This window comes from Ornithorhynchus anatinus, chromosome 5 (genome assembly GCF_004115215.2).
Source record: "Ornithorhynchus anatinus isolate Pmale09 chromosome 5, mOrnAna1.pri.v4, whole genome shotgun sequence".
Taxonomy (NCBI): Eukaryota; Metazoa; Chordata; class Mammalia; order Monotremata; family Ornithorhynchidae; genus Ornithorhynchus; species Ornithorhynchus anatinus.
Window position 1 is genome coordinate 52171516 of NC_041732.1, and position 15822 is coordinate 52187337.

A 15822-nucleotide genomic window follows, 5' to 3' on the forward strand; every position below is an offset into this window, starting at 1 on the left:
TTAAAACTAACGCTGAAGGAATGAGATTGGAGGGATCGTTTTACTATCTGTTTAGCTTCCGAGACTTAAAATGCAAACTCTCCAGTTCTTTCAGGCTTTGAAATGCTGATTCCAGCCTTCTTGTGGGTTCTTAAACACCTTCTCAAATGACCCATTTTAATAACCCGAAAGCTATTATATAACGAGCAGCCATAATTTAGTCCAGGGCTCTAGAGGGAGACCCTCACAGTTCAGCAATGAATAGTTAATGCAGTATAATGTTTAGCAGGTTATTAGTTTTCACTATACAAATGCTGATCAGGGAACGCTTTTATAAGGTGTTTAAAAGAAAATGTAATTAACTGGTTGCGTGCTTCTGTTGCAGCTCAAATTGAAATTATTCCATGCAAGATCTGTGGAGACAAATCATCAGGAATCCATTATGGTGTCATTACATGTGAAGGTTGCAAGGTAAGCCTTTTTGGGGTTTGTTTTCTAATAAAATGCTGGGATTTGCCATGGCAGTTTTGACTTATGCTTTTGTAAAACTTGAGCACCCTGAAATTTTGAATGCTCTGATGCGACATTAAATAGTTAAGAGACCTGTGGGTGTGGTAATAAATGACCCCAGGATCTCAAAGGCATAGGAATTAGAAGCTGCATGATCAACTGCTCCAAAATCGAGTGTTTGTTCCGGAGTGACGCTCCTTCTGCTTTCTCTCCCACCCCACCGATCTGCATCTGCGCATCTTTTATTTCAGTTAGAGCAGAGTACGCCTTTCTCCCAATGTGTAATTTGTGTTAGAGTATCCTGCTAACCCTAGATTTGTTGAGAACGGTTTTGTGTTTCTTACTGCTTCTTAGTGAAAAACCATTCAAACATTATATTGCTGTTAATGTGCTATTTGCTTCTTTTTTCATGCACAGATATCTAGAAATGTATCAGAATATGATTTGATGAAGTATCTCTTCGGTGCAAAATAGGCATGTGACCGGACAAGTTAAGCACCAAGCGTCAGCCTTGATAATAATGATAACGATGGTGTTGGTTAAACGTTTACTATGTGCCAAGCACTGTTCTAAGCACTGGGGTAGATAGAAGGTGATCAGGTTGTCCCACGTGGGGATCACAGTCTTAATCCCCATTTTACAGATGAGGGAACGGAGGCACAGAGAAGTGAAGTGACTTGCCCACAGTCACACAGCTGACAAGTGGCAGAGCCGGGATTAGAACTCATGATCTCTGACTCCCAAGCCCGGGCTCTTTCCACTAAGTCACGCTGCTTCTTGATGTTAATAATACATATTAATGATGACTTTGGTATTTGTTCAGGATTTACTATATGTAAGCAGTGTTCTAAGCACTGGGTTAATCAGATCAGATATAGTCCGTGACCCACATGGGGTTGATAGCGTAAATAAGAGGGAGTAGGATTTAATCGTCATTTTACCGATAAGGAAACTGAAGTACAGAGAAAGAAGTTAATCAATCAATTGTTTTTACTGAGCATTTACTGTGTGCAGAGCATGGTACTTTAGGCCTTGGGAGAGTTTAATAGAGCCGGTAGCATCTTAAGAGATTTGCCCAAGGTCACACAGCAGGCAAGTGGGTTCCTCTGACTCTCAGGCCAGGGCTCTTTCCGCTAGGCCACGCTGCTCCTTTCTGAACTTTATTTTGGCTTTGTAGATATTTTACATAATTTACACTTGCAGTTTCTCCCTTTGGAGTGGCAGTACCTCTATCCAGGTGACGCCTGCCCAGATCATTTTTCGAAAAAAATATTCAGTCCGTGTTTCCCCACTCCTCCAGTGCCTCCAGGGGTCACCCGCCCATCTCCGCATCAAACGGAAACTCCTTACCGTGGGCTTTAAAGCACCCAATAAGTTCTTCCCAACCTACCTCACCTCACTACTCTCCTACTACAGTCCAGCCTGTACAGTGTGATTTGGAAATCATGCGATATTCATCGCTATTTAATAAGTGCTTACTATATGCAGAGCGTGGTATTTGGTGCTTGAGAGAGCGTACAGTCTAGCGGATAGGACTTCCAGTCGGTCATTCCGGCAGTCGTATTTATTGAGTGCTTACTGTGTGCAGAGCACTGTACTAAGCACCTGGGAGAGTACAATATAACAGATACATTCCCTGCCCGCAATGAGTTGACGGATAAGAGGAGACAGACATTATTCAATAGCATTTATTTCATTCAATAGTATTTATTGAGCGCTTACTATGTGCAGAGCACTGTACTAAGCGCTTGGAATGTACAAATCGGTAACAGATAGAGACGGTCCCTGCCCTCTGACGGGCTTACGGTCTAATCCGGGGAGACGGACAGACGAGAACGATAGCAATAAATAGAATCAAGGGGATGAACATCTCATTAAAACAATAGCAGATAAATACATTAGTATAAATGAACAAAATTACAGATATGTACATATGTGCTGTGAGACTGCAGGGGGTAAGGGGGAGTGTGCGATAATGGTGATATTCACTGGGACTCCATGAGCTCTACCCGGTGTTACATGTAATCAATGCAGGAAAGTCAATGGCCTCCATCCATCCCTCCAAAACTGACGCGCAAGGCGGCCTTCCCGCTTCATCTGGGGTCTCCGGAGGGAGGCAGTCCGATGTGGCTGGCTGGAAAGGCCAGAGGTCTAGGCTTACTTGGGCTTCCCTTTCTATCCCTAGTTCTGTTTGTTTGTGGTTTTGTTTTATGATATTTGTTAAGCGCTTACTTAGTGTACTAAGCGCTGGGGTAGATACAAGATCATCAGGTTGGATACAGTCCGTCTCCCACGGGGAGTTCAGAGTCTTAATCCCCCGTTTTACAGATGAGACACAGAGAAGTGACTTACCCAAGGTCACACAGCAAAGAGAAGCAGCGTGGCTCAGTGGAAAGAGCACGGGCTTTGGAGTCAGAGCTCATGGGTTCGAATCCCTGCTCTGCCGCTTGTCAGCTGTGTGACTGTGGGCAAGTCACTTCACTTCTCTGAGGCTCAGTTACCTCATCTGTAAAAGGGGGATTAAGACTGTGATCCCCATGTGGGACAACCTGATTCCCCTGTGTCTACCCCAGCGCCTAGAACAGTGCTCTGCACATACTAAGCGCTTAACAAATACACATTATTATAAGTGGTGGAGTTGGGATTAGAACCCATGACCTTCTGACTCCCAGGCCCGTGCTCTATCCATTAAGCCATGCTGCTTCTCGTGAAGTACCGACTTGCCCAAGGTCACATAGCACATAAATGGCATAGACAGGATTAGAACCCAGGTCCTTCTGACTCCCAGGCCAGTGCTCCATCGTCTAGGGCATGTTGTTCTGTGCCGCGTTTTCTCCATCGCTCCTCTCTACCTCCTTCTCCACTCCTCCTCTCCACTTTCCGGTTGGAGCTTTGAAGTCCAACTTCTCCGTGTTGGAAAAGACGGCAGGGCTTCCAGGCCATTAACAGGCAACGGGGTGTGGGGGGAGGGTGTCGGCTTGGGAACGGACCCCTGCCCACTCTTCTCCCAGCTTTCATTCATTCGGTCGTATCTATTGAGGGCTTACTATGTGCAGAGCACTGTACTAAGCGCTTGGAATGGACAGTTCGGCAACAGATGGGGACAATCCCTGCCCAACAACGGGCTCACAGTCTCATCTGTAAAATGGGGAATAAGACTGTGAGCCTCACGAGGGGCAACCTGATTACCCTGTATCTGCCCCAGTGCTTAGAACAGTGCTCGGCACATAGTAAGCGCTTAACAAATACCAACGGTATTAACCTTCACCTCTGACCAACCTCCTTCTATTCCATCCCTTCCCCTGCTTCCTACCTCTCAGGCCTTCCTCCCCAGCTGCGTAGACCTCTCGCTTACAGCCAAGCCAGGTCTCCATGCTGCTTCATGGAGATGCCAATCAGGCACTCAGTACGACAGTGTTCTGCTCATAGTAAGCACTCAATAAGTACCGTTGATTGACTGATTGGACGAGAACAGACTTCTAGACCGTAATCTCCCTCTAGACTATAAGCTCGTTGTACGGAGGGAATGTGTCTACCAGCTCTTTTATTGTACTCTCCCAAGAGCTTAATACAGTGCTCTGCACACAATAAGCACTCGTGGCGCAGTGGAAAGAGCCCGGGCTTTGGAGTCAGAGATCGTGAGTTCGAATCCCAGCTCTGCCACTTGTCAGCTGTGTGACTGTGGGCAAGTCACTTCACTTCTCTGTGCCTCAGTTCCCTCATCTGTAAAATGGGGATTAAGACTGTGAGCCCCACGTGGGACAACCTGATTCCCCTGTGTCTACCCCAGCGCTTAGAACAGTGCAAGGCACATAGTAAGCGCTTAACAAATACCAACATTATTATTATTATCACTCAATAAATGTGATTGAATCTAAAACAACACTATTCTCACAGTACAGAATAATTGACTTTATCACGATCAACTGTGATTAAAACTCTATAACACGATCCCAAGGATTCATAAAGACACCGATAGCCAGATCATTTTATCCTAAGAAATAGTCTTAGTAATAATAATTACTTTAAACAGTAATTTATGGTGTATTTCAAGGGATGCATTCTTGAAGAGCCGTGCTTTAAGGAAAGCACTTGTGGTCGGCACTCCCATCCGACGTGAACACAATTTATTCCAGTATCTTCTTGCGCTGTATCTAGGTAGCTGCATGTCGTCGAAAGAACATTCCCGAATGTTGTCGTATTCCAGCCAAAATTCCATGTTATGGAAGGACCGGTTACACTTGGGAAAACTGTTCGCCACACACCACAATAGCGTCACTTTAAAAAAAGTAGGGCTTTGATTTTCCTGCCTCAAAGTACACAACTCTGGGTCCTACTGGGAGGCATTACAAGCTTGCACAGACAGTTTTAGATGTGGGCAAATTGGGTGGTTGACCAGAGCTACCAATTTTCAGGGCCAATGACTGGGGAAAAAAATCCAGCACCAAACTCGTGAATTAAGTGGAACAGCCATCAGTCAGGGAAGGCAGAACAGCCCCTTCATTCACTCATTCATTCAATCGCATTTATTAAGCGCTTACTGTGGGCAGAGCATTCATTCAATCATTCAGTAGTATTTATTGAGCGCTTACTGTGTGCAGAGCTTGGAATGTACAGTTCGGCAGCAGATAGAGACAATCCCTGCCCAATAATGGGCTCACAGTCTAAACAGGGGAGACAGACCGCAAAGCAAAACAGAACAAAACAACATCATTAAGATAAATAGAGTCATGGAGATATACACTTCATTAACAAAATAAATATGGTAATAATGTATACAAATAAGCAGGGTGCTGAGGGAAGGGGAAGGGGGAAGAGCACAGGGTGGGGGGAGGGGAGCAGGAGCGGAGGGAAAGGGGGGCTCAGTCTAGGAAGGCCTCCTGGAGGAAGTGTGCTCTCAGTAGGGCTTTGAAGGGGGGAAGAGAGCTAGTTTGGCGGATGGGAGGAGGGAGGGCATTCCAGGTCGGAGATAGGACGTGGGCCAGGGGTCGACGGCGGGACAGGCGAGAATGATGCCCAGTGAGGAGTTTAGCAGCAGAGGAGCAGAGTGGGCGGTGTGGGCTGTAGAAAGAGAGAAGGGAGGTGAGGTAGGAGGGAACAAGGTGATGGAGAGCTTTGAAGCCAAGAGTGAGGAGTTTTTGTTTCATGCAAAAGTTGACAGGCAACCACTGGAGATTTTTGAGGTGGGGGGTGACATGCCCGGAGTGTTTCTGTAGAAAGATAATCCGGGCAGCAGAGTGAAGTATAGACTGAAGAGGGGAGAGATAAGAGGTTGGAAGATCAGAGGATGCTGATGCAGTAATCCGGTCGGGTTAGGATGAGAGATTGTACCAACAAGGTAGCGGTTTCAATGGAGAGGAGAGGGCGGATCTTGGCGATGTTGTGAAAGTGAGACCGGCAGGTTTTGGTGACAGATTGGATGTATGGGGTGAATGAGAGAACGGAGTCAAGGATGACACCGAGGTTGCGGGCTTGTAAGATGGGAAGCCCGTCTTAGTACACTACTTAATGCTGTTAAGTGCAGTCCTCTGCACATAGTAAGCGCTCAATGAATATGATTGGTTAAGAAGCCGAATTACTGCACCTTCCAGTTTTTCTGATTCCTACTTCCCTTTCCTTTTTTTTATGGTATTTTCTAAGCTTCCTATGTGCCAGGCAATGTTCTAAGTGTTGGGGTAGATACAGGATAATCAGGTTGGACATGGTCCCTGTCCTAAATAGGGTTCACAGTCTTAATCCCTATTCAACAGATGAGGTAACTGAGGCACAGAGAAGCCAAATGACCTGCCCAAGGTCACAGAGCAGACAGCTGGCAGAGCTGGGGTTAGAACCCAGGTCCTCTGGCTCTCAGGCCCATGCTCTATCCACTAGGCCATGCTGCTTCCCACTACAATGCTTTAGAATTGGTAGTCACAATTGCTGCCCACAAGGAACTTTCAGATTGTGAGCTTCTTGAGGACAAGGGAGACAAGTCTTGCTTTTGAAGTATTCTCCCAAGGGCTTAGGGATTCACAGCTCTGTAGACACTGAATATATACCACAGAGTGATTGACTGATAGGTTTTCATAAAAGTGTATATTCGATGGTGTAGCCATTCACCCGACTGTCATAGGAACCTTGGATCCCTTCCATCTTAATCATTCTAAGGTGATAATTTCATAGTGGGCCTCATTTTGACAAATCGTGAATTGATGCCAAAAGTATGAAAAGTTATCTAATTTTATCTCTGTATGATAGAACAATGAGTATGTGAGACATTTTTAGAAAAGGTCTAAAAAGAAATGCCTTAGGAGAGAGAAAGCAATAAATCTGTGTCATTTTCAAGTGCTGGTCCAAATATTCTGAAAATCAAAGTGAATTAAAGAGAGCCCAGGAATATCTGCATTTGTTTGCAAGAATAATTGCACTTTTCAATATATTTATTTGAGGGAGAGTAGCCCTTTCAAGCCCTACAGTTGACAGCATCTCTCTGCAAAAACAATCTGGTTTCTCTATTTGGGTTACTTCTGGCTTCATCAGTTTGACTCTTCCTCCAACCAGTTTTCAGAAGTAAAATACATTTGTCCAGAAAACCAGCAGGGTAATGGTTGAATGACATGGGGAGAACCAACCCAGAAAGATGTGGACTTAATAATCTTTATGACATTTATTAAGTACTCACTCGGTGCCAAGGATAATCCTAAACTCTGGAGTAAATAGTTGTGAAATGAGGCCCATGAAAAGCGATTAATCAAGAGATGTTTGGGAGAAACGGGGAGAGGAACCCAGTTGTACTGTCCAAGCACTTAGTACAGTGCTCTGTTCACAGGAAGTGCTCAATAAATACAATTGATTGATTAAGTCTAGGATAGCATATAGACACTATAGACAGCACCACCATCCTTCCTGTCTCACAATCCCATAACCTTGGCATTATTCTTGACTCCTCTGTCTCATTCAATCCCCATATTCAGTCTACCGCTAAATCCTGCCAATTCAACCTTCATAACATCACTAAAATCCTCCTTTTTCTCCATCCATACGGTTACAACGTTAATTCAGGCATTTTCCTGTGTCTTCCTACTCCAGTCCTACTTAATAATTATAATAATGTTGGTATTTGTTAAGCGCTTACTATGTGCAGAGCACTGTTCTAAGCACTGGGGGAGATACAGGGGAATGAGGTTGTCCCACGTGAGGCTCACAGTCTTAATCCCCATTTTACAGATGAGGTGACTGAGGCACAGAGAAGTGAAGTGATTTGCCCACAGTCACACAGCTGACAAGTGGCAGAGCTGGGATTCAAACCCATGACCTCTGACTCCCAAGCCCGGGCTCCTTCAACTGAGCCACGCTGCTTCTCTGAGCCACGCTGCTTCTCACTCTGCTGTCCGGATTCTTTTTCTACAAAAACATTCAGTCCTTGTTTGCCCACTCCTCAAGAAGCTCCAGCGGTTGCCCATCTACTTCCACATCAAACAGAAACTCCTTACCTTTGGTTTTAAAACACTCAATTGCCTTTCCCTCTCCTACCTCACCTCACCGCTTTCCTACTACAGCCCAACCCTCACACTTCACCCCTTCAATGCCAACCAGCTCACTGTACCTCTGTCTCGTCTATTTCCCCCCAGACCTCTTGCCCTAGCCCTGCCTCTGGCCTGGAGCACCCTCCTTCTTCATATATGACAGATGATCCCCCTCTTCACTTTCAAAGCCTTACGGAAGGCACTTCTCCTCCAAAAGGCCTTCCCTGGCTCATTTCCTTTTCTTCCACTCCTTTCAGCTTCATCCTGATTTGCTCCCTCCCCAGGCCCAGCAGCATTTATGTACATATCTGTAATTTATTTAATACCTGTCTTCCCGTCTGGACCGGAAGCAGGAAATGTCTCTGTCATATTCATTGTACTCTCCCAAATGCTTAATACAGTGCTTTGCACACATGAAGCGCTCAATAAATATGATCGATTGATTGATGAGTGGGACCTGCAGGGGTGGTGAATTGTATTCCCAAGCCATGAGAGATGAATTGTCCTCGAGGCCCAAATGCCACTGCAATTCCAAAGAGAGGTTAAAATAAGTAAATAAATAAAAGCGCATTCTGCTGCCATAATGAGTAGGAAAATCTATTTTGTGAACACCACACTTGGGAGTGTTCTATCCCCTTTTTCTAAATGAGGCTGACAGGATGATCAAGGTCAGTGCAGTGTGTATTTACGACCTATTCTCTCCTTGCTCCCCTGATTTCTACACTTCTCCATTTCGGCCCTTCAGAGACTCTTCCATTAACCAGAGAAGCAGCATGGCCTAGAGCACAGGCCTGAGAGTCAGAAGGACCTGGGTTCTAATCCCACTCCGCCACTTGTCTTCTGTGTGACCTTGGACAAGTCACTTAAGTTGTCTGTGTCTCAGTTACCTCATCTGTAAAATGGGGATTAAGATTGTGAGCCCCATGTGGGACAAGGGACTGTAACCAAGCACATTTGCTTGTATTCACCCAGCACTTAATACAGTGCCTGACACATAGTAAGCACTTAACAGATACCATTCATTCATTCATTCATTCAATCGTATTTATTGAGCACTAACTGTGTGCGGAGCACTGTACTTATTATTATCATACAACCCCCAGCTTCCCACTCTGACTCCTCCTTTCTCGATCCATGCTTCCTTAGACTTTGACTTCTCTTTACTCCCTCATTCTGAGCTGGTATTTTATTTTCCCTTTTTCCCTCTGTGGAGATACTTAGTGCTGTGCCAATATTTATCCAAATACGTTTTCTTCTTCCTCTGAAACGCTGTCCTGACTAGAAGACGTCGAGTAGAATATTTCATCCCTTTCAAAGATTTTTTTTAACCTCAAAAGTATATTGAAAAACTAGTTGGAAAAAGCACCCCAAATTCCTAAATGTTAATTGCTGGTAATCTTGCAAAAGTTAATGATACGTGGAAGCCCATAAGTATTAGTGATAAATCACGGTGTTATGAATAAGTCTTGGTTGTCACGAGCAAACATGTAGCCATTCCAAAACGTCTGCCATTAGGTTGCAGCAAGGCAGCTGTCAGCTGTTTTCTTGTAATTAAACAGCCAATGAGCAGCTAATTAAGACATATGTGTATACAGAAGTGGAAGTGGGTATGTTAATGAACTGCAGGAATCAATTCATTAAGTGAAAATTGTCAAAAGACCAAACATCAGATCAGCGTTTCAGCCTCTGCTTATCTGAAAGGAAAGCCTATAAAGTGAGAATCATGATACCAGCAGAGCACAATTGAGCGCCACATCCACTAAGCCAGTGTGGCCAATATTCAAGCACCAAATAGGCAAATGGTCCAAACTATTAATAGCCATGATGAGAAATGCTGTTTACATTTCAAGCTTTTCTTCCGGCTGACTTGCAGATGAAAATGTGCTTTGTTGTCCTTTTCCTAATCCCAGGATTCAGCCCCTTGGGAAATAACCATAGAATGAACTATATGTCAAAGCAGGCAACGGGAGTTTGGCCGTAGAGATGAAAGGGGTTTGGGGGGGAAGGTTTTAAGGCTTTCCTGGATTGTTAAAGTATTTCTTACATAATACCTAGCATTTGTTTATCGTATGTTTTCCTGTCCTGGAAACAAGGAAAAAAATGCAGCATTCTGTAGAATGCTTATTGAATGTACTTGAGATCATGTGGTGAAAATATTGACTTCATCTTCATGAATGGGAAGGTGTTAGCGAGGATTGAAATGTGGAAGCACTTCTTTGGGGAGACTATATCTTAGAGGAATTTAGTATCCACAGAAGGAGGATAGAGGCAGAAAAATGAAGAAACCAAGAATGTTAGCTTGAGCTAATAATAATGGAATGTAATAGAAGATTATAAGAAAAAGGAAATTCTTTTAAGTAGAGGGACTCAAGAAAACTGGTGTCATGTATAAGACTGTACGAGAGACAAGAAAACAGGTTGTTTAAAAGCTATTTGAAAATCAGAAATACAGTAAAATAGTTCGCCTCTGGTTCTCTGTGCTTGAAGATAATATTCTTGTTGTTGTCTATATTCCATTTTTATGAAGGTGACAGAAAAGACTAATTCATGTTCTGCAGGTGTTTTCACACTGTCAAATCTGGGTTCTAATACCGGCGCTCCCACTTATCTGGTGTGGACCTTGGGCAAGTCACTAAACTTCTCTGTGCCTCAGTTACCTCATCGGTAAAATGGGGATTAAATCCTCCTCCCTCTTACTTAGCCTGTGAGCTCTATGTGGGACAGGGACTGTGCCCAACCTGATTGCCTTCTGTCCACCTCAGCACTTAGAACAGTGCTTGCCACCCAGTAAGCAATTGAGTAATACCATCAAAAAAGAAAAAAAAAGATGCAGTTCATTCTCAAGTTAGAAAACATACTTGCTGTCTGCTTAGAGGCTCACTGCTACAAGACTCAAACTTGTGGGCTGTATCAAAAAGAGCCACCAAACTCAGATGGCCAGGCATTAGTGTGGATCTTTTGTCGTCATGCCCTGGTAATCTATGACTAGCTATTGCTCTTTTGCTTACTGACAAGTTTTACCACTACTCTAGATGCATTTTTCAGTCAATCAGTAGTATTTATTGAGCACTTACCATGTGCAGAACACCGTACTAAGTGTTTGGGAGAGTACACTATAACAGAGTTGGGAGACATGTTCCCTGCCCACAGCAAGCTACAGTCTAGTCTGTTTTCCCCATCTTACTTTGGTACTGGGCCAGTCGCACTGACCGGGAAGGTGTTGTTTAAACATTTCGCCCTCCAGGTGGTGGTAAGAATGATAATAAGCGTATTTGTTAAGCACTTACTATGTGCCATGCACTGTACTAAGCACCGGGGTTGATACAAGCACACAGTCCCTGTCCCACGTAGGGCTCACAATCCTGATCCCCATTTTACAGATGAGGGAACAGGCCCAGAAAAGGGAAGTGACTTGCCAATGGCCACACAGCAGGCAAGTGGCAGAGCCAGGATTAGAATCCATGACCTTCTGATTCCCAGGCTTGTGCTCTATCCACTGTGCCATGTTGCTTCCCTAGTTAGTCAGTTGAGCAGAATTTTACTGAGAAAACCATCATTTTAGTAATTTTGTCATGATTGTGCCCCAAGAGACAGCATGGCTTTGTGAAACAAGCACTGATCTGGGAGTCAGAAACTTAGGTTCTAGTCCCAGCTCTGACTCTGATTTACCATTTGACCTTGACCAAGTCACCTAATCTCTCTGGGCCTCATTTTCTTCACCTGTAAAGTGGAGATAAGATAGATTGTGAACCCTATGTGGGACTGTGTCCAGTCCCCAAAACTGGACTCTACCCCAGTACATAATGAATGCTTAATAAATGCCTGAAAAGAAAGAATATGCAGTTGCTTGGTGACACTAATGTGTAGCAATACCCAGTCCTCTCTTCCACCATCCTGGATTTTGTTTGAGCTTCTCTCAAGCCTCTTGTAAGAGGCTTCTCTCTAGATCTGGATGCCACATTTTTTGTGAGATGTAGGGGAAACTGGATTGGATCCAAAGAACCACTATTCAAAGTTTGGGAAATGGATCATTAAAAGAAAGGTTAAAGGAATTAGGAACCTAGAGAGTATAATCGATGCCATTACTGGCTCAGACCAACAATCTACCCAATCCAATATTCTGTCTCAGACAGTGGCAGCAGGGTACTTTCGGAAAACAATGTGGTCGTTGCCTTCCTTAACGTCTCCATAATAATAATCATCATGATAATAATTGTGGTATTTCTGAAGTGGTTACTATGTGCCAGGCACTGGACTGAGTGCCGGGGTAGATATAAGATAATTAGGTTGTACCTAGTCCATGTCCCACATGGGGCTCACAACCTTAATCCCCATTTTACAGATGAGGGAACTGGGGCCCAGAGAGGTGAAGTGATTTGCCCAAGTTCTATCCACTAGGTCACACTGCTTCCCCACTAATCCCCACCTAGTGTTTAAAGATGTACAGACTGGCACCCCTGATTTTCATTGTGGGCCTGTTATCATAAATCAATCACTCTTGTTTGAGCGCTTATTGTGTGTAGATTACGGTATTGAGGGCTTGGGACCCAATTGGTGGACGAGTTCCCTGACCACAATGAACTTACAGTCTAGAGGGGGTGAGAGACATTAAATAAATAAATAAATTGCAGATATGTACATAAGTGCTGTGGGACTGAGCAAGGGGTGAATAAAGGGTGCAAATCCAAGTTACTTATTTTTTATGGTATTTGTTAAGCGCTTACTATGTGTCAGGCACTATACTAAGCATTGGGGTAGATACAAACTAATCAGGTCTTCCCAGTCCTTGTCCCAAATGTAGTTCACAGTATTAGTCCCCATTTTAGAGATGAGGGAACTGAGGCACAGAAAAGTTAAGTGACTTGCTCAAGGTCGCGCGGCAGACAAGTGGCAGAGCCGGAATTAGACCTAGATCCTTCTGACTCCCAGGCCCGTGCTTTATCAGTTAGTCAACACTGCTTCCCAAGTTATGTTGAAATGATTTATTTCTCCAGTGAAGAAGCTAGTAATGACAATATCTGCCTTCAAAAACATGAGTGATTATAATACAAAAGTTTAGTACCAGGTATTTTCTATCTCCAGTAATGATGAAACAAAAAAAAAAGGGCTCAAACTGAAACAAGATATATTCAGGGCAAAAGTAATACTTTCCCAGTACCTGGTTGTGATTGTTAAAAGAAGTTACAGAGTCTTCTCTTGGGGAAATTTACAAAAGCTGGGATAGAAAGCCACTTGCCTTCATGGTTAGTTGTAATCCCACGTAGGTGTAGGGAGCTGGACTAGATCATTCAATCAGTGGTATTTATTGAGCACGTACTGTGTGCACGGCACTGTACTAAGGGTTTGGAAGAGTACATTCATTCATTCATTCATTCAATAGTATTTATTGAGCGCTTACTATGTGCAGAGCACTGTACTAAGCGCTTGGGATGAACAAGTCGGCAACAGATAGAGACGGTCCCTGCCGTTTGACGGGCTTACGGTCTAATCGGGGGAGACGGACAGACGAGAACAATGGCACTAAACAGCGTCAAGGGGAAGAACATCTCGTAAAAACAATGGCAACTAAATAGAATCGAGGCGATGTACAATTTATTAACAAAATAAATAGGGTAACGAAAATATATACAGTTGAGCAGACGAGTACAGTGCTGTGGGGATGGGAAGGGAGAGGTGGAGGAGCAGAGGGAAAAGGGGAAAATGAGGCTTTAGCTGCGGAGAGGTAAAGGGGGGATGGCAGAGGGAGTAGAGGGGGACGAGGAGCTCAGTCTGGGAACGCCTCTTGGAGGAGGTGATTTTTAAGTAGGGTACATTTCAGTAGAGTGGGTAGACGTGATCAGAGCCATGATCTGTGATCAGAGCCACGTAGACCTGGGGCTTGCAGTCCAACAAGAGACGTAGACATTAAAATACCGTAAAGACAGGGGAAATAGCAAAGTATGAAAACATCTACTTAAAGACTGAAGGTGGGTTGAGTATCCGGTGTTTAAAGGGTACAAGTCCAAGTGCATAGGTGAAACCCCATCTGGGCGGGGATTCTCTCTTTATTGCTGAATTGTACTTTCCAAGGGCTTAGTGCAGTGCTCTGCACACAGTAAGTATTCAATAAATACAATGGAATGAATGAATGAGACAGAAGGGAAATGAGGAAAATGAGGAAAATGAGGAAAATGAGGAAGACCTCATCAGGAAAGGTCTTTATAAGGGAATGTGATGTCGGAATTGACTTTGAAGCTGAGGAAAATCTTTTCCTGTCATTCTCTCCTCTGTTTTCTAATTCTGCCTCTTGGGAAACCCAAATCAACTGGCTACAAGCACCATCAAAACTACTGTACAGTGACTGTTGACACTTGGTGAGGCAAATACACAAGAAACGTGCAAATAATTACAAATTGCATCACAGAGTTGGCCCAGTTAGATGCCAAACTATATCCAGAAAGCTGTACCCTCAACCAAAGATTTCCAAGAGCAAAACAGAACTGAAATGCTATCACCAGCTGTCCTGTAAGCAAGATACTAACCAGTGTTGGACAAAGAGGCAAAGAAATAGAATTTGGCATTGCTGGTGCGTGATCGACAGAGTTTGGTGGAAACAAGGCCTCAATCAATCCGTCGTATTTATCCCCACCCTCAAGGACAGACGTTAAAATAAATTACAGATAGGGGAAGCAGAAGATTTTAAGGATATATTTACTCACTGTATATATTACATTACTTCTAAATATCACCGTTTACTGGTGGACTGAGTCAGGAGAAGCCTGATACTTTACTCCATTAACTACAAATCCCTGCTGCTTGTTTCGCCGTCACTATCCTTTGTGTGAGTTTCGTCTTTACATAGGAATCTGTCACCCTCCCTCCCCATTTAGGCCAAGGATTACATCTATTAATTCTTCTGTACCCTCCCAAGCACTTAGTACAATATTCTGCACCCAGTAGGTGCTCAGCAAATACTAATGATTGGCTGAAATAAATGAAATAGAAACTGCTGTATATATACACGTAGTTGATGGAATGACTTGGCACGCAATGTGGGGATCAGTCAGGGAATGCATTTTCTGGAAGAATTAGATTTTAGGGAGGTATTGAGGGTGGAGAGTGATATAGTTAGAAAGAGTTGAGGGGAGAAGAGACAGCCTGGCACGGGGCGGGGGGAAGAGTGGGGACAATGGGTCAGAAATGGAAGAGTCAAGAGCAATTAGGCAGTAATTTTACAAGTCTTGAAGAATGTCAAGTGGTTGCAATGGGAGAAAAGAGCATACACCGCAGGTGCCAAGCATGGCAACTCCTTCCATTTCACTCTTGTGCACAATAGTAATATTAATACAAATTAATCATAATTATGGTACTTAAGTGCTTACTATATGCCAAGTACTGTTTTAAGCATTGGGGTAGATTACAAGTAAACGAGGGTGGACTTAGTCCCTGTCTCACATTGGGATTACATTCTTAATCCCCATTTTTCACAGATGAGGTAACAAGCCCAAAGAAATGAGTTTTTTTGCCCAAGGTCACATAGCAGACTGAGCCCCCCGCCCACTTCCCTCTGCTCCTCCTTCCCTCTCCCCCCCCCCCCGCTCTCCCCCTTTCCCTCCCCTCAGCACTGTGCATATTTGTATATATTATTTATTACCCTATTTCTTTTGTTAATGAGGTGTGTATCTCCATGATTCTGTTTATCTTGATGGTGTTGTTTTGTTCTGTTTTGCTGTCTGTGTCCCCCGTTTAGACTGAGAGCCCGTCATTGGGCAGGGATTGTCTCTATCTGTTGCCGAATTGTACATTCCAAGCGCTTAGTACAGTGCTGTGCACATAGTAAGTGCTCAAT

At 44.0% G+C, this 15822-nt stretch overlaps 1 protein-coding gene across 2 annotated transcripts in view; it reads left to right on the forward strand.

Annotated features, from left to right (window-relative positions):
• Nucleotides 1–15822, forward strand: part of RORA (RAR related orphan receptor A) — a 111843-nt gene that overhangs the window by 65749 nt on the left and 30272 nt on the right. For both annotated transcript variants that reach the window (XM_029064825.2, XM_039912033.1), the window contains exon 2: nucleotides 365–450. In XM_029064825.2, the coding sequence (XP_028920658.1) occupies nucleotides 365–450 (86 nt within the window). The remainder of the gene's footprint in view (nucleotides 1–364; nucleotides 451–15822) is intronic.